Genomic DNA, 26775 nt, shown 5'->3' with positions numbered 1-26775 from the left:
TCAAGGCACGGTTTATTCATGGGCTTTTATCAGCCGGTAATTCAGGCGTGACTACTCTATTAGGAATATTTGGTCATCTTGAAGGCAGCTGCTGCTGGTTCAGATCCTGAGCTACCAGCATGGTTACCCTTCAACCTGCATGTTTGCAAACATGAAAAGGGGAACAATTTGGCAGATAAGAGATGAAGCCCGACTCTCTGGCTAACAACACTCTGAAGGTAATAATTGTCAGCTGCCAACAAAAATCTGATCATATTTGAAGTTGTTCTGTTCAACGGCAGATGTGGAATCCCTACGCGGCTCATAAAAATAGCCGAAGCTTTAGAAAACAAGATTAGCTATTGGCATTTCATAAAGCTGTTTCAACACTTATTTCTCAGCATTACAAAACTTTTATTGATCATTTCTAAAAACTTTGAACATTCTAAAAGGCTAGTCTGTCTCCCCGGCTTGCAATGAAAAATAGCAGCAGCATTGAGGTACACACATGAATGCTAGGACACCGATGCAGGCAATACATGGCTCTCTGGGTTTTCCAAATCTAAAAGTACAAGGAAAGACTCTAAACAAATAAAAATAATAAAGATGTAAAAAAAAATAGTTCAAGGGAATCTAAAGTGAAAATAAACGTATGAGATAATGAATTGTATCGTTCACCGTGAGCTTGTAATCTGTAACTCTGTTTTATGTGACTTATGCATAAAGTTTGTTAAAATAACAATGCAGATTAACAAACAAATATGATATTCACCTTCAACAGAAAAAGGAAATTTGTAGCCGTCTCTAGGTGGCAGCTGATTTTGGCGGAAAGGGGGGAACTGACAATTAGTCATAACTGGTTTAATCTTGAGAGTCTTTTAAACTGGCTTAGTGCTAACTCTACTTAAAGCGGAATATAACCCTGCATTTCAACTTTGCTCTAAAACATTATTTACAGCATATTATATGCAACCAGCATTTTTTTATTTACTAGACCAGCATTGGAAGGGTTACACACAGAGCTTTAAAGTTCCGTGGAGAGAAATGCTGCCGCAGCCGAAGTTTAGATAGATACATTTAAGTAAACACAATGTAACAAGTGTGGAATATGACACACACTGACTGTGCAGGAGCTCCCGACACAGAGAGAGAGAGAGAGAGAGAGAGAGAGAGAGAGTCACATTCCACACTTGTTACATTGTGTTTACTTAAATGTATCTATCTAAACTTCGGCTGCGGCAGCATTTCTCTCCACAGAACTTTAAAGCTCTGTGTGTAACCCTTCCAATGCTGGTCTAGTAAAAAAAAAAAAAATGCTGGTTGCATATAATATGCTGTAAATAATGTTTTAGAGCAAAGTTGAAATGCAGGGTTATATTCCGCTTTAAGGGCCCGTTTCCACTGGTGTTTTGGATGAGAGGCGATTGCTGCATTGCCTCACATCCCCTCGCAGGTACTTCCAGATGTCGTCCAAACAATCGGATTCCATGCCATGCGGCTTCCTGTTAGCGGAAAGGAGGCTCGCATGCGTGCTGCGGAATCTACAGCATGCTATCCATCATTTTCCCCCGCTACGCATCGCGCCGCTTCAGGTAATTTGCATCAATGGAAACTGTTCCATTGACCAACGTGTGCTGCAGTTTAAATGCGATGCAAAGATCGCAACACACCACGTGTAGTGGAGATGGGCCCTAATAAAACATAACTCAGAAATCCTTTAACAATGTAGTTGTATTTTCACTATATTTATTCTGAGACCGGGGGTTGGATTCCATTATCACATGCATTTACTGACAGTCTACTCACCTTCAAGGGGATCTTTGTTTAGTCCCAGCTGACTTATAATGTATCTGGGTATATCAGTTTTAATGCCTTGTCCTTCTTTAGCATGGCCTTCAGCTGCTTCCAAGAGGTAGTAAAACTCTTCTGGGTCAAACTCCTGGTATAATTAATAAAAACACAATTGATAGATGCGGTTTGACTTGTGACCAATCAAATTTTGCACAGTTCAATGAATTAGATCAATAAGAGAAGTTATCATTGATTCCTAAAAGTTGATACCTTGTTTCAGTCAATTTAAAGGTTTTTATGCAAGATCAAGGAGAAGGTTATGAGCAAGGACAAGAGGATTCTCTAAGCTCTTACATGCAAAGACTGCCTGCCATAAGCACACTTCATCTATTTATGGAGGATGAATTACAGGTAGTCCCCGGTTAACGAATGAGATAGGGACTCTAGGTTTGTTTTTAACCTGAGTCTGTCCTTAAGTCGGAACAATGTGCTATCTCTGTCCCCTGTACCTCCTCTGTGCCCCCCTCTGTGTCACCTCTGCACCTGCTTATTCAAGTTAAAAAGCCATTGTTTCTTTGAATTTTTTAAAATAGATTTTCTCAAAAACTACAAGTCCAATTTGAAAAAAACAATTGGGGCTTGTTCCCATGTAAACACTGAATCCATGCCGTTCGTATTGGCGGGTTGTCCGTAAGTCGGGGACTACCTGTATAGAGGTTGTATAGTTGCATATTTGGGTAACAGATTTAAAGGTCTTCTACTTACCAAACATTCCAGTAACCTTGCTGGGCGTGCAATCACTATCAGGATTTTCTGGGCCAACTGTCTGATGAAAGCCAGTTCTCCACTTTCCGATCTTTCCTGGGCCTAAGGGAAACAAATAAGACAACAGAACATTAAATCATTCTTATCAACATACCTACCTACCTACCTTAGAGAACATTTCAGCTACTGTTAATAGTATGGCCAACAGGAGAAAAGCTTGCGCTTCTGTTAGTATTTGAGGACTCAAGATTTAACAAACCCCCTGCTGTAGTTACTAAAAAAAATGAATTTAGAACAGCAAAAGCCTACACTTGTCCCAAATACTTTGATGAGTCGGTGATGCCAATTTCTAAATGTTTGTACTTCACAACATATGATCAAGAGCAGAACTGGCATGCTTTGAAATAACTGCCTAGCTTTTATTTAGGATACAACACTGGTAACGCCAATGGCTTCCAAATCAGCATGGGTCTCACTTGCCCCAACTTTGACAATATTAGCACCAGTCCCATCTACAGCCTCAATTACAAAAAAAAGGTTTGCATAATAAAATGTAAATAGAAATTAAATGTGATAATTTTAAAACCTTTTAATACATTGAAAATAATAGACAACATGCATCGCTTTGGCAGCTAATGCTTTGGAACTAAAGTACAATTACATTACAATGTTTTGCAATTAATCAAATATGTGACAGGTCTATACTGCATGGCGGCTAGTTTAGCACCTGCACTCTTGTACAATGAAGCTATGCTGGTAATACAGGCAGAATGTGGTTTGGCATTGTGTTGCTGAAATAATCAGGGATTTCCTGAAAGAGATGTCTGGACAGCAGCAAATGCATCTCCAAAACATGTATAAATCGTTCATCGTTAACAGTGCATTCCAAGATATAATCCCTACCCATGCCCTGTGCACTAAAGGACAAGCAAAGCCACCTGAAGGACCAACAATTATGGCCATCCATTTGGTTTTCAGCTGTATCCATTATGTACATAGATTTCAACAGACTCTCCAATTGTTGTATATTTTGTATGGTAGATCAAGAAACCCTTACATTTCACCATTCATAAATGTTTGCACAATTCTCAACTTTCGGCGTTTCAAAACAGGGCAAAAATTGAATCATTTTTACTACAGAGAGGCACATCCTTCTCTGGGATTTTTGTTTTGAATACCCTCACGTTTGCTTGTTTTTTAATGTTACTGACTTGTCATGTTACTGACCTGTTGCATTTTTTACAATATATGGCCTTTCCAGTCTATTATCTCACCTACCCCATTTTTTGTTGGCCACTTCAAAAGACCTTAAATTAAATGAGTAATGGAATTTTAGAGCCATCATCAGTTTACTGATACATTTTGTATGATTTTGTTCAGTGACATATGACATGATGAAATAGACATGTGTATGTACAGTGCCAAGCAAACAAATGACTATGCTGTGTTCCTTTTTTTCTTTCTCTGCCTGAAAGAGTTAAACATCAGGTATGTAAGTGACAGTTTCTGTCCGGGTCGGGACCGGGTGGGACTAGATCGTGACCCTCACTGATAAGGAATTACAGCCATAAAACACTTTCCTGGCAGAAAATGGCTTCTGAGAGCAGGAAAGAGATAAAAAGGGTCAATCGTTCATAGATTTGTGAATACTGGCATACTTCAATGAAGGTGGCATTGAGCAGAGACAATGGAACAGTAAAAACTTAAAAACTAGATTTAAGTATACAATAAAAAACTGTGGGATATCTAAAAAAAAAGTAATTTTTAGGAGAAGGAGGATAGATGCAATTGTTTATCTCATCAGTTTATTTTCACCTCAGATGTCCTTTAGATTTGAATGCATGACCTACCCGTCTCTAGACTCTTTGAAGCACAAATATAGGTGGGCTTATTTAGCATCTTGATGAGATTCATTTCAATTCACATGGCTCTGTCCTGCAAACACCATCCCTGCATTATGCCTTATAAAGGCAAACCCTCCTCTGTCCAGCCATTCACATTGGCACACCTCTACAAAGGGAGGGTGGCCCCAACATGGAAGTACCGACAAAAAGGAACATTCATATAAAGCAAATGTAAAACTGGTAAGGAAATGGTGTGTTTTGCCATCTTAGAACAAGGACTGAGTAGCTTAAACCATGAACAAACATGAGCTATCCTAATTAAACATCTAAGTGTCTGTGAAGAGTAATGAAGACAGAGCAGCAGTTTATTTGGCCTTTCCCAGATATCGTGCATTATGGTTTTTTTTCCCGTCTGTAACGGTTTAAGTGTCCACCCAGAAAATTAGATCTAGAGGACTCAGACAGGCAATTAAAATAATGGAGGACTTTAGCAGCACATATATCTGAAATACAATTATTTGACCAAGCACTTTATCCAGAATAATACAGTCTACAAACTCTCCACCTCATAGTTTCTGAAATGTATGGTTACCCTGAGGAAACAGCACCACAAGGCGTATCTGAGAGCGATCTGCTCAGCAGGAGTAATAAAAAAAAAAAATATCTGTTCCACTGAGTTAGTAGCTCCATGGAATGAATGGCTGACAGCTTTGTATCTCTGTATCGCTGTACTGCCGCAGGTGAAAGACAAGACGGCGTACGTCTTGCTCTGTGAATCTTGCTTCGGGGAAAAGGGACCATCAGGTACCAGAGAAAAAGGAATAATAATCAGACAGTCCATGAGGATGTAAAAAGTGCAACCAGCACACCAAGCCTGGATGCATTTTTTTTGTTTTGCTTTCCAAATAGCTTTATGCATACGCATGTAGATGTTTATACATTATGTGACAATCACAGTATAAATAAAGTGCAAAGGGGACTTTTGAACCCCTTTACCCTTTTAAAGTAATCCTGGGGGAGTCTAAAAGTAAAAATGTAGATACTTGCCTCGGGAGAGTATTGCCTCGGGAGAGAGAAGGCTCTGGAACCTCCAGGGGCTTTCCCCGTCGAAGCAGGGGGTTTTGGACCACGGCACTCAAGGCCCAGCGCCGAAACAAGGCACCACCACAACAGTAATGTTATACTGCACGGGGCGCATAAGGGTTATTTGGGGTTCCAAATTACTTCTCCCTCCGGGTTGCTACAACTTGGAGGAGGAATAGTATTTAACACCACCGGGATTTGAGTGGCAGCAGGGTGAGTCGGCATTTGGCATTCCCGGCATCCATTATAATACGTACGCTTCCCCGTCCCTCTACATTCCTCCGTTACAGAGTTGTGACCCCCAAAGTTCCAAGGAGCTCGACCACACTGCACAGATGCCATGAAACACGCCTCTGTGTCCCATCTGCTGCCACCCCTCCCCCCGCTGCCTCAGGTACACTAACGCAGGGCTGTTGAGTAGGGAAAAAAAATCATCCAACTCCTCAGTTTATGAAACTACCGACTACAGGTACCCAAAATTGCTCTGACTAACTCCTCGACTCCAACTCCTTATGGTGGCCATACATGGTACAATTTTTTAACCCAATCTTACCATTTCTATGTAGTATAAGGGTAAATTAAGTGAATATACTGAAAGGATAATTTAGGCAGTTCCCTTATATTACATGGAAATGGTAAGATTGGATCAAAAAAAAATTGTACCATGTATGGGCACCATAAAGGTGGCCACACGCGATACAATAAAATGATCCCATTTTACGGCAATTCGATAAATATGATCGGATCTCCCGGAAAAAAATCGAAAGCTTTTTTTTCATTCGACTGAAAAATCCGATCGTATTTCCCGTTTTTATCTGGTTTTTATCGATCCGAAATGCGGGAAATTTTTCTTCAATTTTTCTAAAGATTATATGGTGTGTGTTACAATGTCAGTTTATGAATATACACACCCTAGCAATTTTATCAGTTTCCAATCATTTTTATCATAATTGGGGGAAAAAAGTGAACAAAGTGAAGAAAGTGAATGTGTGTGGTACATTGGTCAGATTTGTGAAATGTTACAACCAGTCAGAAAAATTGATTGCAAATCTTGAATTGAACAGATATTTTAAACATTGTATGATGTGTGGCCACCTTAAGTCTAATTTTTACAAAGGCTGTGGTTTTGGTTCAAAAATCATCCGACTCCTCACTTTATTGAAACCACCGACTCCAGGAACCTAAAATTGCTTAGACTCCGACTCCACAGCCCTGCTTTAATGTCTGTGCACATGACTTTTGTTGTGTGAATACTTCATCCTACTAATTACTAATTACTGAATCTGAGAGAGCCTAAGCGCTTTGAGTCCTATGGGAGAAAAGCGCTATAGAAATGTTATTGTATTGTATATTGTATTGTATGAGTAGATGTTCAAATAAACATTGTGAAACTTCACTGTTCTTCAATTTAAATCACTTTGTGTCTTTTTCCATTTTTCATGTAATGTTCAGATACACATTGTATCAGTGGCATCTGGCATAAAATCCTTACAATACTGAACAAACATGTGCAACCAGCTGTGTCTGAACCATATCAGTGAGGTGTGAGGTAGTGGAAGCAACATGCAGGAACACTTTGTACCAGTGTTAACAAAGCCCGTATCCAGGCTGAACACAATAGTGATCTCATCGCTCTCACTTGGCAGCATCACACCCATGGCTATAAAAGCCAAAGTATGTAATACCAGCCACACAAAGAGTAGTTAAAGACCATTATTTAAGTCATTAAGCATGAACACCCACTTCATTCCAAAACAAAACTCAGAATTTATATATCCCAAACTTGCCATCTGTGCTGTGATTACTTCTGGGAGTGATTCCGCCATACATTGCAATAGCTGTCACTAATTACCAAGAGCCCAGCCACACAAGACCAGTCAGTGCTTATTACAGCTGACAAGTCATAGCATGGAAATATTTTCCCTAGTTGTAATTATAATAGGACAGTGCAAATGAGGGGGTACATAAATTATGGATACTGTCCAAGAAAGAAAACTGAACAAAGAATGTCACAATCTATATATCTAGTCAGCAGTTGTAATATGGCACGGATGCAGTTCTGTGTGTGCATATTAGAACTGCCACCTACTGCGCTTGCGGCGTGGCACTCTGCAGGAAGGGGGCGCTGGGGGATAAGGGCAAGCAGCGGATTCTTTTTAAAGTGGTATAAAACAGCATTTCCTCTTTGCGCTAAAAGATTATTTACAGCATAAAATCTACTACCACAAAAATAATTTGTAGCAGAACAGCATTCAAAAAGTTAAATACAGCACTTTGTTCTACAGTGGAAAGCTCCTTGCTTAAATGGGCAGCTTCTGGAGGCATCTGAAGAGGTGATAACATTATCTTTTGTTTACATTTGTCAGGTACAATTAGTAAACATAAGCATACTGCCGAAACTGAGCTGTACTAAGCTTAGAAGCAGAAAGAGCTGAGAAGTGATCACTAGATTTTAATATATAAATACAGCAGCTATGCAATACCATGCAATGGCAGCTTTCAGAGCAGATAAACTATACTTTAGGATTTTGCAATTTGTAAACAGACATTCTGTGTGAACAAAAGCAATTATGATAACTGTAGGGGTAATAAAAAGTGGGACAACACATTTTTATTGAGTGTTATGTCAGAGTTGTATCCCACTTTAAAGAATTAGGGAATTCATGGTTTAACATAAGAAACAGCCACTAAATGGGTTGTGGCTTTTGTATTTGGAGGGGTTTCAAATTTAAATAACTTGAAGAGGAACTGCAGTGAAAGGAACATAATGAATACAATTGCTTATTTTTTGACAATATTCATTTATAAATTAGTCAGTGTTTGCCCATTGTAAAATATTTTCTCATCCCGATTTACATTCTGAAATCTATACTGCTGGAAACCAGCATTGCTGAGGAATGGTTGTGTTCTGAGCTGAATAGTCCCCCAGAGTGCACAGAGAAAAGGGCGCATAGCTAATCAGCCTAGGCTTGGCATCGCTGTGAGGATGGGGCTAAACACCAACATACAGCAATATTTAGATATAGGAAGTGTCTCTGATGCTGAAACCAGGAAAGCTACCATAAAAGTATCCTGAATAATTTACTGCATACTACAATATGTCCTTACGGTGGCTCTTTGAAGAGAATCTGTACTCTAAAATTCTTACAATAAAAAGCATACCATTCTATTCATTATGTTCTCCTGGGCCCCTCTGTGCTGTTTCTGCCACTCCCTGCTGCAATCCTGGCTTGTAATTGCCATTTGTATGCAGTGTTTACAAACAAAAAACATTCCAAAAACATACAGATAAGTTAATTGGCTCCCCCTAAAAAATTGGCCCTAGACTACAGTACTTACACTACATAATATAGACATATGGCAATGGTAGGGATTAGATTGTGAGCTCCTTTGAGGGACAGTTAGTGACAAGATATATATATACTCTGTACAGCGCTGCGTAATATGTCGGCGCTATATAAATACTAAATAATAATAATAATAATAAAAAGACATAGCAAGTGATAGGCTGAGAGGAGCTCAGTGTGTGAGTCATACAGAGTGTGCAAGGGGCCTGGAGAGGGTGTGTATAGCTTCTATCCAATCACAAGCAGCACAGCACATTCCAGCCTGATTGCCTGAGCCCGACAGACGAAAGAAGATTAGATCATATAACAGAGATAACACAGCCACTGTGCAACTAGAAAAGGCTGCAGTAAGACAGAGCACATTAGAACAGGTATAGAAACTTATAGGATAGAAGAAATAAGGCTCAAAATTTTGTTACAGAGTCTCTTTAAAGCCGACTCTAGTACTTACATTCAAAATGTACATGCACGAAGTGATTTTGTACTTTCCAATATGCACTAGGAATATTTTTCTGCCAAAATGCAGTAGGCTTTATTAGTAAAGAGTATCCCTGAAGCTTCCCTCGGGTGGTTCTTGCCTAGGCATTGAAGCTCAAGGACTTCATCACAGGTACATTGAGGGAGAGTGATGTAATGAAATATGTAAAGTACGCATGTAGAGGAAAGTGGGCACAGGCACATAGCGCTTGGGGAAAGATGTCAGCACCAGTCCCAGGAGAGAACTACAGAGGGTACGCAAAAGAAATCTGTTTAGTGTGGCTTTTTCAGGCCTCATAAGCTGTCATTTTATGAATGGTTAGGCTCCATTTACATGGGCCTTTCTAATTCAGAACCACAGGATCAAAAGTAAAGGCACAACTGCACATTCCACTGATCTCCGGTTTGCTACTGACAGTTAACTTTACAAATCAAGATCTCTGAATGTCAAGGTGAAAACTGTGATCACATGATCTATGCCTTCCACTCCAATAGTTCTGTTTATGTTGGAGTGTCCTCAGTTCCCTGTGGCTTCATTTTCAGCAGAAATGTCCTATTCATTTTGTGCAACTGTCTCAATATAACAAAAGAGATAGCTTTCCCAGACCTGGTAAACCCAGCCCACAAGACAGCATAATATGTAAACAATAAATGGGCAAGGACTCTGGCTATGATTGAATGAGGCAGAACTTTGGTTAGAAAGGGCAGGATTCTGGCCAGGATTGCATGAGCCTGACCCATGTCTAGACTTGGCAGGATTCTTGGCTATGATTGAATGAGGCTGAACCATGGTTGGAGAGAACAGGATTCTTGGCTATGCTTAAATGAGGCTGAACCATGGTTAGAGGGTGCAGGATGCTGGCTATGCCTGAATGAGGCTGAACGATGGTTAAAGGATGCAGGATGTTGGCTATGCTTAAAGAGAGACTGAAGCAAACAAAAATTGCTATTTTTACCTTGTAGTTCACTTCAGTACTCTCAGTAGAGGTAAACTGCTGCATCCCGAGCCAAAATGAGGGCTTTAGACCCCCCAAATCCCTGGGGGACAATCCGGCCAGCGCTTCCTGAAAGAGGCAGAGCTTTCTGCTGTAGCTCTGCCTCTACTGATGTCAATCACCATAGATCTCCGCCTCTCCCCGCCCCTCTCAGTCTTCCTTCACAGAGAGGGCCGGAAGAGGTAGAGATCCGCACGGCGATTGACGTCAGTAGAGGCAGAGCTACAGCTCAAAGCTCTGCCTCCCCGGGCAGCAAAATCCATGACCAAGAAAGTCATGGGATTTTCCCCCGGGATGTGGGGGGTATAAAGCCCTCGTTTTGGCTTGGGGACATGCAGCCTTTTACCTCTACTAAGACTACTGAAGCGAACTACGATGTAAAAATAGCAATTTTTGTTCACTTCAGAGTCTCTCTAAATTAGGCTGAACCATGGTTAGAGGGTGCAGGATGTTGGCTATGCTTGAATGAGGCTTTGCCACGGTTAGAGGGTGCAGGATGTTGGCTATGCTTGAATGAGGCTTTACCACGGTTAGAGGGTGCAGGATGTTGGCTATGCTTGAATGAGGCTTTACCACGGTTAGAGGGTGCAGGATGTTGGCTATGCTTGAATGAGGCTTTGCCACGGTTAGCGGGTGCAGGATGTTGGCTATGCTTGAATGAGGCTTTACCACGGTTAGAGGGTGCAGGATGTTGGCTATGCTTGAATGAGGCTTTACCACGGTTAGAGGGTGCAGGATGTTGGCTATGCTTGAATGAGGCTTTACCACGGTTAGAGGGTGCAGGATGTTGGCTATGCTTGAATGAGGCTTTACCACGGTTAGAGGGTGCAGGATGTTGGCTATGCTTGAATGAGGCTTTGCCACGGTTAGAGGGTGCAGGATGTTGGCTATGCTTGAATGAGGCTTTGCCACGGTTAGCGGGTGCAGGATGTTGGCTATGCTTGAATGAGGCTTTACCACGGTTAGAGGGTGCAGGATGTTGGCTATGCTTGAATGAGGCTTTACCACGGTTAGAGGGTGCAGGATGTTGGCTATGCTTGAATGAGGCTTTACCATGGTTAGAGGGTGCAGGATGTTGGCTATGCTTGAATGAGGCTTTGCCACGGTTAGAGGGTGCAGGATGTTGGCTATGCTTGAATGAGGCTTTACCACGGTTAGAGGGTGCACTCCTATCTGACTGACAAGTCAGATAGAAGTTGCAAAAATGTAATACTCATGATAATGGTGGAGCTACTGCTAATGCAGGATGTTTAATAGAACAATAATAATCTCATTGACTGTACTAATAACTGTTTTTGCTTTTATTTCTTTTTAACAAGTCTATTTTAAATTTGAAGCCCGGACAAACAGATTCACGGGCAGGTGATGTTTAGTGTATGTGATATGTCTATCATGCCAGAAGGTGTTTAAAAATTAAGCCCGTCCAACTCAAACAGTGATTCAATAGGAACTTAAAAGTCCAGTCTGCTCGAGCTGCATACACCCAAGAAATGTTATGGTCTGATATAATTGTGCATGATTGTCTCTAGTGATGAATTAACTGAGTTCAGGTGTCCCTACCCCCTCTGAATTCACTGGTCTCAACTTCAGTACTCTGCCACAATGGATTAGTCTCAGTCTATCCCTAGTGCTTAGTAGTACACACAATGCAATTTTCTGAAGTCGGACTGGATTAGTCACATGCTTGTTTCAGGTGTGTGATTTAGACACTACCGACCAGAAAGATCAGCAGGACAGCCAGGCAGCTGATATTGTTTAAATGGAAATAAATATGGTTGCCACCATATGTCTCTAAAGTCTGGTTCCTTTTAAACTCACTCTATGTGTAATGCACCTCATATTTTGTTTTGGTTTTTGTATTGCTTTTCATGAAATAAACTATTTTTGTTAAATAAATATTAACAGCATCTTGTGTCTACTTCGAGGGGGTAAGTCCACCACTACCTCCTCCCCTTTAACAATTTTGGTTAATTTTATCCTTTTGGCACCTCTGTTTTACTGCATGTTAAGTTTAACCAGAGTTCTGCTTTAAAAGCCTTCATTTATTTAGGCAGGATTATTTTTCTTGAGCGCAGGTCTGAACTGTAAATATTACTTTATCAAGGGTTATTGCCCATGAAGATCTTTGGCTTGCTCCAGCAAATATTTACCTCCTGCAATAATTTCTCCAACTTTTGCTGCAGCTCCAGGAAGTATCGTGAGGTGATGAGCCCCTGGTGGGATTTGTCCAGGCAGTCCCGAGCCAGCTCCACGATCTGGTGGTGGGTGAAGCTGAGCACGCCATCTGCAAGCGGAAGCACGCTGTCAGGAGAGTAGTTGGTGATAATGTCCCGGAGCCTCTCCTCCATCTGAGCCGTGGCCTGAGGAAAGAAGCAGAAACTCCTTAGATAGATCATATGCCATTCTGTCAAGCTTCGGCATCAGTGCCATGCTGGATGGCTGAACAACAGATGGGATTCAACTCCACTGAGGCCACAGTAACGTAACAATACAAGAATAAACCTTCTTCATACAAACTGCACAGGCATCACTGACTGGAGCTCAGGCCCACAGAGGACACAACAATAAAGCTATACTAGAAAAGGTCTTCTGTATCAAAATTTTGGGCTACATGTATCAAATATTCCATAAAGCCAAATGCTAAATGTTATCTCGTTAATGCAAGTTGAAAATAATAAGCAGTACAAGACTGGTTCCTGTAGGACAGCAAGACAATTTTGCTTTGAAATATTTTTGATAGAATGGACCCAATAGGCTGTGGTGGCATGTGTTATATGGAGGCGTGTGTTATGTAGGGCACATGAAATGGGTACACTTGTTATCTGGGGCATAACTTATGGCTACACCTGTTATATGGGAGACACTTTTCTGGGGCGGGAAGTTTACAGCAGAAAGTACTATACAAAAAAAACCCATTTCTATAGCGCTTCTCTCCCATAGGACTCAAAGCGTTTAGGCTCTCAGATTCAGTAATTGGTAGTAGCATGAAGTATTACAACAAAGGATACAATTATATTTCTGCAAATGCCAAACTGAACAGGTGAGTTTTCAGTCTGGATTTAAACACATCCAGAGATGGAGCTTTCCTGATCTGCTGAGGTAAGGAGTTCCATAACGTAGGAGCAGCATGACAGAAGGCTCTGTGACCAAAAACTTTCAGGTGAACTCTGGGTAATGACTAGATTATTAGAACCGGTGGATCTGAGATTGCAGGGATTGCTACGCAGCTGCAACATTTCTTTTATGTATCCAGGGCCCAGATTATATATGGATTTAAATGTACACAGGTATATACTATAGGTCACTATAACGGAACTTGTTACAGGGAGATAAGATGGATGGAGACAAGATGGGTGGAGGCCCTTGTTACATAGTGAAAGGGTACAGGACATGCTGCACTTGTTATGAGGGACACCTGAGATGGCTACACGTTATATGGGCATGTTATGGGTACACATGTCATATTCCTCGGGTACATTTTTTATATGGAGCAAGGGTAACCACAAGTCTTGATGTATTGAGATCATTATGTACCTGCTGGTTGCACTATGTATTTCAGTATTTTTCCCTGTATGTATCAGTTTAAAAGAGGTGTTATCAGTTGTGATATATTTTCAGAGGGAACGTTTAAAGGAAACCTAAAGTGAGAGCGATATGAAGGCTGACATTTAATTTTAAACCATGCAGATTGCCTAGCAGTCCTGTTGTTCCGTCTGTCTATAATACTTTTAGCCATAGACTCTGAACCAGGATGCGGATCAGACATCTCTGACTAAAGTCTGACTGGCCTAGCTGCATTTCAGGTGTGTTATTCAGACACTACTGCAGTCAAAAAGATCACTAGGACTGCCAGGCAACTGTATAGCCCCCAACTGTCCCTCTTTGGGAACCAAATCCCTCTGTCCCTCTTTCTTCCTCGTTTGTCCCTCTTTTCGGACTGATGTACTGATCTGTGTTAATATATGTATTTTTGTACTGAAAATTTGTTTGACTAAACTTTATTCCCAACAATTAAATTTGATATATTTCTTATTTTCAAATGTTAAGATAAAGAAAAGCAATGATGATAGAGGAGACCAGTGTGGTTTGAATGATAATACTAAAATAATACTTTTGATTATTCATTATTCATGGTGAGGGGTGTGGTAGGGGCATGGCTAGAGGTGTGACAAGGGCATGTTTCATGTGTCCCTCTTTCTTATCTCAAAAAGTTGGGAGGCATGCAACTGGTATTGTTGAAAAAGAAATAAAAACGGCTGCCTCCATATCACTCTTGCTTCGGGTTCTTTTTAAGATAGAGTTTAACCATTTTAGCCGTCTGGACGTGATTGTCATGTCCAGGTGGCTGCTGCTGCGCTGCTGCGTGCTCCCGTGTCGCCCCCCGTTAGCCCAGAGAGCAATGAATGGGAACATAGTTCCCATTCATAGAAAGACCGACAGCTTCTTATAAGAAGCCGCCATCTTTCTGACCCACCCAAAAAAACTTGTCCTCCTTATACTACCTGTAAGCGAGATTCTCGCTTAGAGGATGGGAATTACAAAAAAAAAAAAAAAATCACTGTGGCCATCTTGTGGCCAAATAGTAAATCTACATGTACATACATTTTTTTCACATAAAACACAATAAATTACAATCAAAATTAACTGTTTACCTCCCACATCCCTCAAAAAATACCCAAATAAAATTTTGAACTAAAAAAAAAAAATTAAAAATTAAATTTAAAAAACAAAACAAAACAAAAAAACAAATAGCTACCTAAGGGTCTAAACTTTTTTAATATGCATGTCAATAGATTATATTACTAATATGTTTTAAATTATAAGCTAGTAAATAGTAATGGACGCAAAACTGAAAAAATGCACCTTTATTTTCAAATAAAATATTGGTGCTATACATTGTGATAGGTACATAATTTAAATGGTGTAATAGCCGGGACAAATGGGCAAATAAAATATGTGGGTTTTAATTATGGTAGCATGTATTATTTTAAAGCTATAATGGTCGAAAATTGAGAAATTAATTTGTTTCATTTTTTTTCTTAATTTTCCAGTAAAAATGCATTTAAAAACAATTCTTAGCAACATGTACCACCCAAAGAAAGCCTAATTGGTGGTGGAAAAAAACAAGATATAGGTCAATTCATTATGATAAGTAGTGATAAAGTTATTGGCAAATAAATGGGAGGTGAAAATTGCTTGGATGCATACGGTGAAAATTGACTGCGGGCTGAAATTTTTAAGGAGCGTTGACTTTAATGTCAATAGGATCTGGAGACCCAGCCCTGCAAAAGGACTTTTTTCTATTAGCAAAATTATTCTCTGCAACAAAATGAATGGCTACCATAAACATTATTATTATTTAGTATTTATATAGCGCCAACATATTACGCAGCGCTGTACAGTGTATATATATATATATATATATATATATATATATATATATATATATATATATATATATATATCTCTTGTCACTAACTGTCCCTCAAAGGAGCTCACAATCTAATCCCTACCATTGCCATATGTCTATATTATGTAGTGTAAGTACTGTAGTCTAGGGCCAATTTTTTTTTTTAGGGTGAGCCAATTAACTTATCCATATGTTTTTGGAATGTGGGAGGAAACCGGAGTGCCCGGAGGAAACCCACGCAGACACGGAGAGAACATACAAACTCTTTGCAGATAGTGCCCTGGCTGGGATTCGAACCAGGGACCCAGTGCTGCAAGGCGAGAGAGCTAATCACTACGCCACCGTGCTGCCCACATAGTTTCATGCATAGTTTTAAAATACTATACACTTTTCAAATGTACACTTTATTTTCAATCAGAGCCCTTCATGGTGACAGAGTCCTGTACAAATCAATCAGGAGACCGCAAAAAGGACCACATACCGTACTATTAACACCCATTAATTAAAAACCCGCTATTACAGGATTACATTATAATACCTTAGGGAAGCGTTCCTTGTAGACATGGTTCATCATAATTATCTCATGGTCACAGCAAGCTGGGGTGCGTCCAGGGCTAGGAAAAAAAAGGAAACCAGTTAAAACAAACCTACAGCCAAAATCACTCTACAATAGATTAATTCATATACAGTCAGGGTGGGATCAGCCATGTTTGCACATGCAATATATTGCTCTGCATCACAGCTGTGCCTCAGTGCTTATCTTACGTGAGTTAATGAATGTTTTCCCTTACTCCAGCAGTTTACTGAGTTCGAGGAAATACACTGTCTGTGCATCTGCCTAATGATAAATAAATGAAGCTCTTATCACCATTCATCCAATTCATCTTTCTCGCTTCTACTTCCCCTTTCTTGCCAATGGCGAAGTCACAAGAAACTGAACAATGGGAGGCTAACAGCTGGATAGCGTGTTGGTTAAAGTGGATCAGAGATTAACTTTTACTCATTGCATAATTGTGTTCCTTTCCTATTGTTTATAGGGCATTCCTCAAGCCAAATACTTTTTGTTTTAATACTCTAATTCTCTATAAACTAAACAAGCCTCGCCCACAGTTTTTCAGAGAGCCTTGGCAGTAGCAAGGGCTCATGGGAGCTCAGTCTGGGCAGGAGGAGGTATTACTAGCCAGAGATTTCAGAGGCAGAGGGGAGGAGGGAGGAGGAGGGGGGATTCGGTTTTTTTCACAGAAGATGCAGATAAGCTTGCATGTTTGTAGTGTTTACAAACAACATGGCTGGTGTCATTGTATCACAGGAAGAAATAATCATATTCTATTGAAGCTGTTTGCAGCTAGATTTGCTGTGTAAACTATCTAAACTTTAGATAAGATGTATAGACAAGTTACTTGTTCTAGTTAGTTTTTCATCTCGGATCCGCTTTAAGGGTGCTGCCTTTGAGGCATAGGTTCAAGCCTTTGACAAAGGGTTTGAATCCCAGCTCAAGCTAGTGTGTAAACCAGTAAGGCAGGGTTCACACAAAAAAATGTGTGAATCCAGCCTAATGAGTCTTTGGGCAAGGCTCCCTAATGCTCCTGATCACATGTGGAGAATGCCTAAGTGGCTACAACTCTGAAACACATGATTTGGAAATCGTAAGTGACTTTAGAATCACTCTAGTGAGTGCCTGGCCTTAAAGGGAACCTGAGCCGATGTACCTGCAAATGAGTAATACATACTTACCTCACCGTCCGTTCCTCTCAGAAGCTCACCATTTTTTTCTTATAACGATTCCTTTCAGTTCTGACAAGATTTTGTCAGACCTGAAATATATCTGTTGCTGTCCGTTAAAACTGAATGGACAACTGATCGGCAAGGTAATGTCCATGTTTCTCTATGGCTCATGTGGGCAATATTAGTTTAACAGTGTGCTGACCAGGAAGCGGTTTTAGGGTAATGGTCATTTTTAAAATGGAGGACAGAGAATACAGTTGATCACAGTGGACAAACAGGATGCAGGAGAGGAGAAAGAGATTGATGAGTAGACTACATACGAGATAAGTATGATGTGTGTAGGTTAATTTTGACTTTTAATTTTCAGTTCAGGTTTGCTTTAAAGACACAGATTTAAGAAATAGCTTGTGTAGTGGTATGTTATATACATTTTTGTACTAAGATGAAGTATCCCTTTAAATAACCAAACTGACTTCTCAGACTGTTTGGATGCCAGCCTTCCTGAACACAAAATGGATGCCGTGGGGGTGTATCCCCAATGCTATCCAGATATTCTTTAAAGCAGGGGTCCCCAAACGTTTTGGCTCGAGGGCCGGGTCAACATACTTCAGACTGCGGGGGGGGGGGGGGGGGGGATAGCGGAGTATACACAAAAATGGTGTAGAAGTTTTTGTGGGCCAGACAGTGAAGCATACCCAGGTGACAACCTGCAGTCTAATTGGACAGTAGTGTCACCTGATGTGGAATTTAATTGGAAACCAGCAAATTACTGCTTTCTTGCTCTCATGTGGATGGGTGGTGCCAGCACTGGTATTGTATATGTGGACCACCAATATTTAAAGATGTAGCTGACCGCATCTATAAGTAATACATTTTGTGTGTGTGGGCCCGGTAAAAAAGCCTCAGGGGGCCACCTTCGGCCCACGGGCCTAACTTTGAGGACCACTGCTTTAAAGGATTGCCCAATGATAAGAGCCGTGACAGTGGAGTAACAATAGGGGCTGCAGCCCCTGCATCCGCGGGGGAGGGGGGCCCGTCCAGGGCCATTTTGGGGGGCAGAAGGGGAGAGCAAGGCCACCTAGATCAGCGGGGAGGGGGGGCCACTCCCCCCCCCCTCCCCCTCAGGCTCTCCCGTGAGTTCTAGTTACGCCCCTGAGCTGTGATACTATCTTACAAAGGATGGTGTTTGGAAAACTACATTACTTTTTCCAGTCAGCCGTAAAGAGAAAAAAAACCTTCCCTTCACACACTGATCATTTCAGAATCAAGTTTCACATTTGGTAACAGAGCAAATTTAATTCTGATTGATTATTTTATTTTCCCAACAGCAGCGCAGTGGCACACCTGAGGCTTCTGGAGCGAGGGCGCAGCGGAGTGTTCCGGCATCTGTCATCGCTGGCAATGCTCTCCGTACAGAAATGTTTGGACAGAAAATGGAGTTCATCAGGTGTTGGTTGGTATGGTAACTGGTGCAGCTTCTCCTGGGAGGAGCAGGACGACTGTGGAGACACAAGAAACAGCATTAGTTATTCCATGCATGAAAATCAAGTGCTCAATTTAACATGACTCTCACATAAGCACTTTGAAGTGGACCTGAACTCATGCTTGGGACACAAGGAAAACACAGATAAATCTACCCTGCTTGTGTTTAGAGTGAAGAGCCTGTCCAATCCCCCCACAGCTGCAAGTAATCACAATTGATATTTGATCCCTCAGTTGCGCTAGCACAGGTATCTCGGCAGTCACAGCTAATTTGTAAGCAAAGGATGTTAACACTGTCTGCTTCCATTAAAGAATAATGTAGACACACAACAGATTTACTTCAGTAATCCTGTGGGCTGTAACAAAGGGATGTTTTTCTTTAAAGGTTATTATGTTGTTGCTTATCTTTTAGAGCATAGAGGAAGTTCTGAGTTCAGGTCCACTTTAACTCTCTTTCCCATTTGCTTTTTTTTTCTGCAATGACCATGCCAATCCCTCAATAGTTTGATTTATTTATCTGTAAAAAAAAAAGTCTGGTGTGGACCAGGGGAGGACTGGAACCTTTCGGCCTGGGGGGAAAACACAAACTAGAGGCCCGTGTTCATGGCAGCCTCAGCCCAAATGGCGTCACACACGCGCCCCATGTGCTATATGCTGGCAGTCATTTGGGTCCATGCGGAAATACAGCAAGGACACTTGCAGGACAGCGTGACAGGTAAAGTATAAATGCACAGGCATCGGGGATCGCATAATACATTTGGAGGAACGACAGCCAGAGGTTTCTGTTGTGTCCGTCGTTCATGATTATTGCATGCCGTGATTTCCCAGCATCTCAGATTTCCGCCCGAAATCTGCCAAATCGTCGATTAAGCATGCTTGTGGCGGCACCAATTTTCATCCAATACAATAGCAACTATCGAAACAGTTGGTTGATCGCCGAGTCGACAGATGTATTTTCACCTTAATTTCCCAAGGCTCCCCCCCCACACCCACACCCACATATTTATGTCCAAAGAGGGACTGTCCCTTCAAAAAAGTGACAGTTGGGGGCCATGATGGTGAGGGAGCAGACATATTTTTTTTTCTACGAACCCTTCAGGCAAGCCTCTGCTCTGCATCTTGCTGTGTACATTTACCAGCTTACCCGCCCTCTAATTGCTCTGTATTGCACTTTTATTACCCTCAGCCAGCCTAGCGTTTCACATTGCTTTACAAAAAAAACCTGACTGCAGCAGGCCCTACACCAGCCCTAAATCATTAAATTAGTGGCAGCCTGGGGGAAATCTCCCCCCTGGCCAGTCCTCCCCTGGTGTGGACTAGTGTCCTCTCCTAGATTTCCTGATCTAGTAACACAAGAGATTCCTGGTCCTAAGAAAGCATAGCACCGCCACCAAGTAGGATCCATAACCTGGACCTTTGGTCTGCATCACAATTTTTCACACAAATAGCTACAGTCCAGTTTGTTAGCTTTGTGCACAGCGGAGAATTGTCTTCCTTTTGCTGTGCATAGCTGCTGAATACCTGAGTTTACTGCTTTGCAAAAACAGGGGGGCAAAAAGAACTACATGATTACAGCTAAAAGCAGTGGATTTATAAAAGAGCATTTATTACCACTTCAAGTAAAGGGTCTAAAGTCGAAGCAGTCGATTTCGGGCACCACGGCAGATTCGACTGTCTCATAGACCACATTGGTAATCCTGACTATGGGGTACCGAGAAGTGTATTTGTGTGGCCGGGTTTTCGGTAAGCATCGCACATGATGAGGAGAGTTTAGTAAGCAGTGCTTTTTGGTGCCGGGTTATCAGCAAGGAACGTATGGCTAGTGGAGAAAGTGTACGGTTTGTGTTAGGCAGGTCAATTGAAAGATTTTGTTAGGAGTTATGCGTAGGAGTTAAGGAATGCTCGGCTAGGCAGGGTAAGTGCTCGGTTAGTGTTCGGCAGATTGATTTAAGGTTGGTGTTAAGCATATTGATAGAAGGGTTTGTGTTAGAGAATAGAGTAGGGGAGGTTATAAGGAATTGTCGGGAATAATCAAGACTAAAAAGTTGCCTTTTTTTCCCTGCACAGGTCCAAAAACACCAATCCAAAACGAATGCCGTACAGTAGCATTACATTAATCTTTATCTCCTTCCTTATCTCTACAGAAAAATTGGAAGACCCCAGTATGCGACGTACTGTGGATAGAAGGCCTTGTGAGTGCCCCTTAGAAGTGTATCCAACCACTAAAATAATAGGCCTTAGGCACTATCTATATCTGGATGTGTGTCTGGCCTTTAGGGCATAAAGGAATGCTTTGCATATTCAGCAGTGATGCATCAAGGGAGATTTTTCTTGCTCGCATAAAGCGAAACAATTGCAAATATCTTCGAGAAGGCAAATTTAAACTTCACATTTAGTAAGGAGGCTTATTGGATTGGTCCCTTACAAATTCCATGTTCTAGTTCACCTACAGCTTGCTAGGTACTACTAAGTAGTAATAAAGTTATGGGCCAATGCATGGAAGGAGCACTACTGCTCTGGCGTTTAAGGGGTAAAACCCTTGGAGGTGAAGTGGTTAAAATACATTTCTCAAGTTAGATCCTCTGACAAAGCCACAGCTTGCAGAACTGGTGAAACAATAGGACCTTCTCTCCCCATTTTCTTTCTAGATTTATATACAGCAGTGAGTAAGCCTGAGATGGCTTTTCCTCCTCTCAGCTGATATGGAATGCTGGAACTAAAGAGTAGCAAGCAAAGACAGGAGAGAAAAGGACCCCCTCCCCCAAATAGGTACTTGGATCTGCAAATAGGTACTTGGATCTGCAAATAGGTACTTGGACATAACTCTTTCTTCAGTTATAAGCTATTTATCTTTTCAGGGTGGCAGAGAACGTACATGTAAAAACTGATCTCTGTAAAGAGGGCACTGGAAATAACTGCTAGAATATCAGTAATATTACAGATATTCTACTAGTTAATTCCAATAGTAAAATTTCAGTAATCTTTACCAATATTTTTCTATAACCTAACCTAGCTTTTCCTTTTGATGCCCCCTTGGTGCTGCTTAACCCTTAAATCCCCCTGGTGGTGCTTAACCCTGAAACTCTCCCGGTGATGGCTACCTTAACCACCATCCATACTTAACACTAAGGAACCCCCCTTTCCCAACCCTAGAGAGACCCACCAGCACCCAATGCCTGCAGCGGCATAGTTTTTACCAGGGCACCTCCACCGACCTCTTTACCTGCTTCGGGCATAGAAGCAGATGTGCAAAAATATCGGAAACTATCCATACACTTTAAGGAGAACCAACTGCTAGGTCACTAAACTGGTAGATATCTCAAAGTCTACTCTAATGGCCTACTACCAATCCTGGTGCAATTCCTTATTAGAGCAGCCTTAAGGTAACAACATACTGTGGGCTGTGCCAATGAAGAAAGTGCTCCAGGGTCAGTGGGTCAGTATAAAATGATTTAATAGACGTTCTTCAGATGTCAATGAACACGGTAATTGGCACCAATCACCATCAAAGGATTTTTTTTCCTGTTTATATGGCAGCATCTGTTTCATGTGTAAGGGAATCATGTCTACAAAGCACAAACGTCTGTTTCAAATTGGAGAAATCTCTCTTAAATGTCAGGCCAGAAGGTTGGCTGAAGGAGAATATAAATGGATGATATCAGCAATGTGGGTATTCTTTCTTTCTTTCTTTTTTTTTTTGTTGACAGGCAAAATGAAATTGGACAATGACAAGTCATTACCGACTGGCTCTCTGAAGAATAACCAAACACCCCCCCCCCCCTTTACCCCTCCTCTTGGAGAAGATTTTACCATCTAATGTGAAATAAAAGGTCGAAAGTAAAAAAAAAACGCTGCACATATACAATACATATCTCTTTGCACAATCCACAATTTGGAAGCCTGCTTTGAGCACCTAAAAATGGCAGCAAAAGATAAGCAGCCTCATGTATGAAGAGTGTTTTATCAGAATATTCTCCTTTTCAATATTAAGCAAAGTTCTTGTCCTGAATTTCAGAGCATAGCTGTAATACGGCTGTTGGATGCAGCTGGTACTACCTGTGTTGAAGTTCAACCTCACAGCCCGATATGGAGAGCACTATAGCTCTGCAGCAATAAAACTAATCTCCCCCTTTCCTATTGTTCCCATGCTTTATGTAGAACCAAAACGCAGCTGTAAATATGCACAAGGTGGACACACTGAGGCCAGATGACAGTTAAAGAGTAACTTTAACCAAGGATTTAACTTCATCCCAATCAGTAGCTGGCACCCCCTTTCCTACGAGAAAGCTCTACCTTTTCTTGAATAGATCATTATCGGGGAAGGGGGGGTCTGTATGGCCGATACTGTGGTAAAACCCCTCCCACAGTGTGATGTCATGACCATGGTCCTGCCAGTTTGCTGTGAAATTTGTTGCATTGTTGGAAATAACTGTTTTTTTCCAACTGCCAAGCAAGCAGCATCTCCCTTTGTGCATAGAACTCTACGTAATGGACATTCCGTACAGATCACCTGTGAGAACTAAATATGTCACCACCAGTGATATATTTCAGAATGTAAATCAGGGAGAGGAAAGATTTTTTTACTGGGCAAACAATCACTAAATCATCTACAAACGAATATTGTATAAAATAAGCAATTTTCACTACAGTTCCTATTTAACCTGCACACTGAGCAAGCAGGAACTAACTGCTCACTCAGCAGTTGATCTGCCAGGAATCCTATCCAGTGTTCCCCAACCCTGTCCTCAAGGCCCACCAACAGTGCATGTTTTGTGGAAAGCCACAAATGTAGCTCTGCTGAGACACTAATTACCTCACCTGTGCATGTATGTGGTTTTCTGCAAAACATGTACTGTTGGTGGGCCTTGAGGACAGGGTTGGGGAACTCTGCTACTAACCAAAGGTTGTAAGTATGCATGGAAGCTGGGTGGCAGCTTAGTGTGGGTGGTGGCTTAGTGAAATAAATGTTTTTTGAAAATGTTTGTGCCTGCTAGTGGGTTCCAGCACTAATAACTGGTACACGCCATGCAATTTCCCGTCAGATTGACAGGTCAAATAGATAATTTCCAAAGGGTCTAATCAGGTTTCCAATCAGAAAAACTATTGCAAATTGGAAATGATTGTTCTGACGGAAAATTGCATGGTGTGTGCCAGGCGCAACACAAAAGGGAACTGTAATTATGAAGCATGAAGGAGTTATAATCTGTAGATAATCTGTAGAGATGCCAGGCATTTACATTACATAACAGAGTAACCAAGCAGCTCAGGGTGACCCAAACTACTAGGAATGTATAGGGGGATGAAAGGAACCAAAAAGCCCTCCTACTAAAAAAGCAAAGCTTGGTGTAATTGCCTTCTTAAAACAGAAGGAAATTTGCAATAATTCAGTTATAAATGAACATTTGTGGTTACCCACAATGCACACCTACTAAATATGCAAATTATCCCTTTCCGCCCTTGTAAAGCCATTACATAACACACAGATACTCCCAACACCTCTTTGGGACTGCAGTAAGTGTTTTATAAACATATGCTCTGACTCTCACAATATAAGAGTAGTGTTCTCCCCAGTATTTATTTCCAGCCGAGTGGCATGAAAAAGTAGCCGGGTGGGGAGAGTTGAGAGAATGAAGGGCCAGCGCTTCTCTGTGGAACAATGCTTACAGCTTAGGACAGTAGTGTCAAACTCAAAAGTGGGCTGAAATTGTGCACTAGGACCTAGTCGCGTCCAACCTTAATGTCTGCTGGTCACCTTACTCCCTTATAAAGTTCTCAGATGTCTAATGGCCCCCCTCTAACCCCTATACAGTTCCCTGGTGTCTAGAGGCCCCCCCCCCACCTATATACAGTTACTAAGTGTTTAGTGCATTCCCCCTACCTCCCCCATATGGCTTCCCTGCAATTCTAGGGCTTCACCTAAAATATAGTTTCCCTGGGGGTCTAGAGTGGGCCAAACATAATGCAAAGTGGCAAAGCCACTTGAGGGCCAAATTTAAGGGCTCTGAGGTCCAGATTTGACATGTATGGCTTAGGAGGATCTGGGCTGATGACAGCCGGGTGCTCACCAAAACTAACCGGGTGGAACACCTGGCTAAAAGAGCCTGGGGAGAACACTGAAGAGTACATAAGGCAGTGCCTCCTCTAATCACTACATAAGGTAATGCAGAAATCATTCACCAGTTCTCTTTTACATCGTATATTGCAAACATATTAGGCCATTATAGGGAAATTGGGGTGAAAATAATGTAATTAATAAAATTTCCTATATTTTACAATATTACTTTATAAATTAGAGTATGCTAATTGTAAAATCTTTCCTCTCCCTGGTTTATGTACTGAAATTTATCAAAGGTGGCGACATCTTTAGTTGTGGCAGGTGATCTATGCAGAATGGTTTTTGGGAGTTCCAAAGCCAGTACAAAATATGCCTGGTCTACCAGAATGCTCGAGAAAGGGGGGTGGAGACCACATAGTTAATCAGCCTAGGCTAAACATCAGAGGAGGGCTACATTCAATATACAGCAATATATAGCCATAGGATGTGGTTTCTGATGCTGAAACCAAGAGAACTACTGCTTTCTACTGTATCTCTCTACAGTACCCAACAAGCGAGACTTCCCATCGCAGCATTGCCTTTGACAAGGCATGACTGGTGCAACAGGACAACACGTAGCAAGACCATGTTTTCGGCTGATCACACCAGAATAGTCAACTGATCGTCTCTGTAAATTGGTAATAGGTTCTCTGAGTAAATACATCGAGTGGCTAAAAAATTAGAGACACCCTCTAATAAGGAGTTGGTCCTCCTTTTTCTCTCATCACAGCTGATATTCTTCTTGGAATGGACTCAACAAGATGCTAATATTGTTGCTGAGGAATGTTGGCCCATGCTGACATTATGACAGCTCTAAGTTGGGTCAGATTGGTTGGTGGTGTTTCCAAGCTTTGAAGCGATCTTTTGATTTCATCCCACAAATGCTCTATAGGATTGAGGTGGGGAATGAGCTGGCCATGGAAGCACGTTAAACTCCTGATTGATGTTTATCAAACCAATTTGAGACTCACCGAGCACGGTGGCAATGGGCATCTTTTCCTATTTTACTGTGATACCAAAGGCACTTTTGATGGTCTCCAGCTGCTGAATCCCATCCTTTGCAAAGTCCATCTTGTTGTGCATTGGGATATGGTTTGTTATGCACCTGCATTGAAGTCAGTTGTAATTTGTTGTGTTGTTGCATTCTGTTGCTGCAGACTATGGGTGCTATTCACCTTTCACCTCTCTCCTTCACCAGCCTTTTTTGACCAGAATAGTCCTTATCCCTCTAAGTTTTTTTGTTTTTTTTTCAGCTGCCACTCTCTTAACACCCAAAATACTGTTGGGCATGAAAATCCTAAAAGAGTCGTCATTCCAGAGATGCTAGCAGCAGCTCTCCTTGCACCAATGATCATTCCTCATTCAAAGTCACTTAAATCTTTTATCTTACCCATTTTGACATTAATATTAACTTCCATGATAACTACGTTGTCCGAAGCTAGGCATTCCTTATATAAGTAATTCTGCTTTATTACATTACTGTTGGACTAGTTTACTTTCAAATAAGGGGTGTCTCTAAATATTTTGCCCACTCAATGTACAGTATATATTCTTTTGGATTAAAAGAACACCTGAAAACTAAAATGTATTGTAGTGTTGATCTTAAAAATAGAAGAAAAGGAACTGGTAGTAATTAAGGTCTTCTATCTCTGCATACTGCACACTGTTACATACATGAACTTCTCTGTGCAAATATGTTAATCCTGCCTTTGTTTCTGCTAAACAATGCTTTCACACAATGCATTTACTGCATTATGAAAGCATAGAAATCCCCAAAGATTCC

The 26775-nt window shown here is 41.3% G+C and overlaps 1 protein-coding gene across 5 annotated transcripts in view; it reads right to left on the bottom strand.

Annotated features, from left to right (window-relative positions):
- The window catches only part of MAST4 (microtubule associated serine/threonine kinase family member 4), a 690505-nt gene that overhangs the window by 73944 nt on the left and 589786 nt on the right, over positions 1–26775 (bottom strand). For all 5 annotated transcript variants that reach the window (XM_068249995.1, XM_068250005.1, XM_068250009.1 and 2 more), the window contains 5 exons: positions 18761–18915; positions 16230–16305; positions 12432–12641; positions 2536–2637; positions 1786–1918 (listed from right to left, as the gene is read on the bottom strand). In XM_068249995.1, coding sequence (XP_068106096.1) covers positions 1786–1918; positions 2536–2637; positions 12432–12641; positions 16230–16305; positions 18761–18915 — 676 coding nt within the window. The remainder of the gene's footprint in view (positions 1–1785; positions 1919–2535; positions 2638–12431; positions 12642–16229; positions 16306–18760; positions 18916–26775) is intronic.

The sequence above is a fragment of the Hyperolius riggenbachi genome, chromosome 1 (genome assembly GCF_040937935.1).
Source record: "Hyperolius riggenbachi isolate aHypRig1 chromosome 1, aHypRig1.pri, whole genome shotgun sequence".
Taxonomy (NCBI): domain Eukaryota; kingdom Metazoa; phylum Chordata; class Amphibia; order Anura; family Hyperoliidae; genus Hyperolius; species Hyperolius riggenbachi.
The sequence above is the reverse complement of the archived record's forward strand: the minus strand, read 5'-3'. Positions and strand labels throughout refer to the sequence as shown.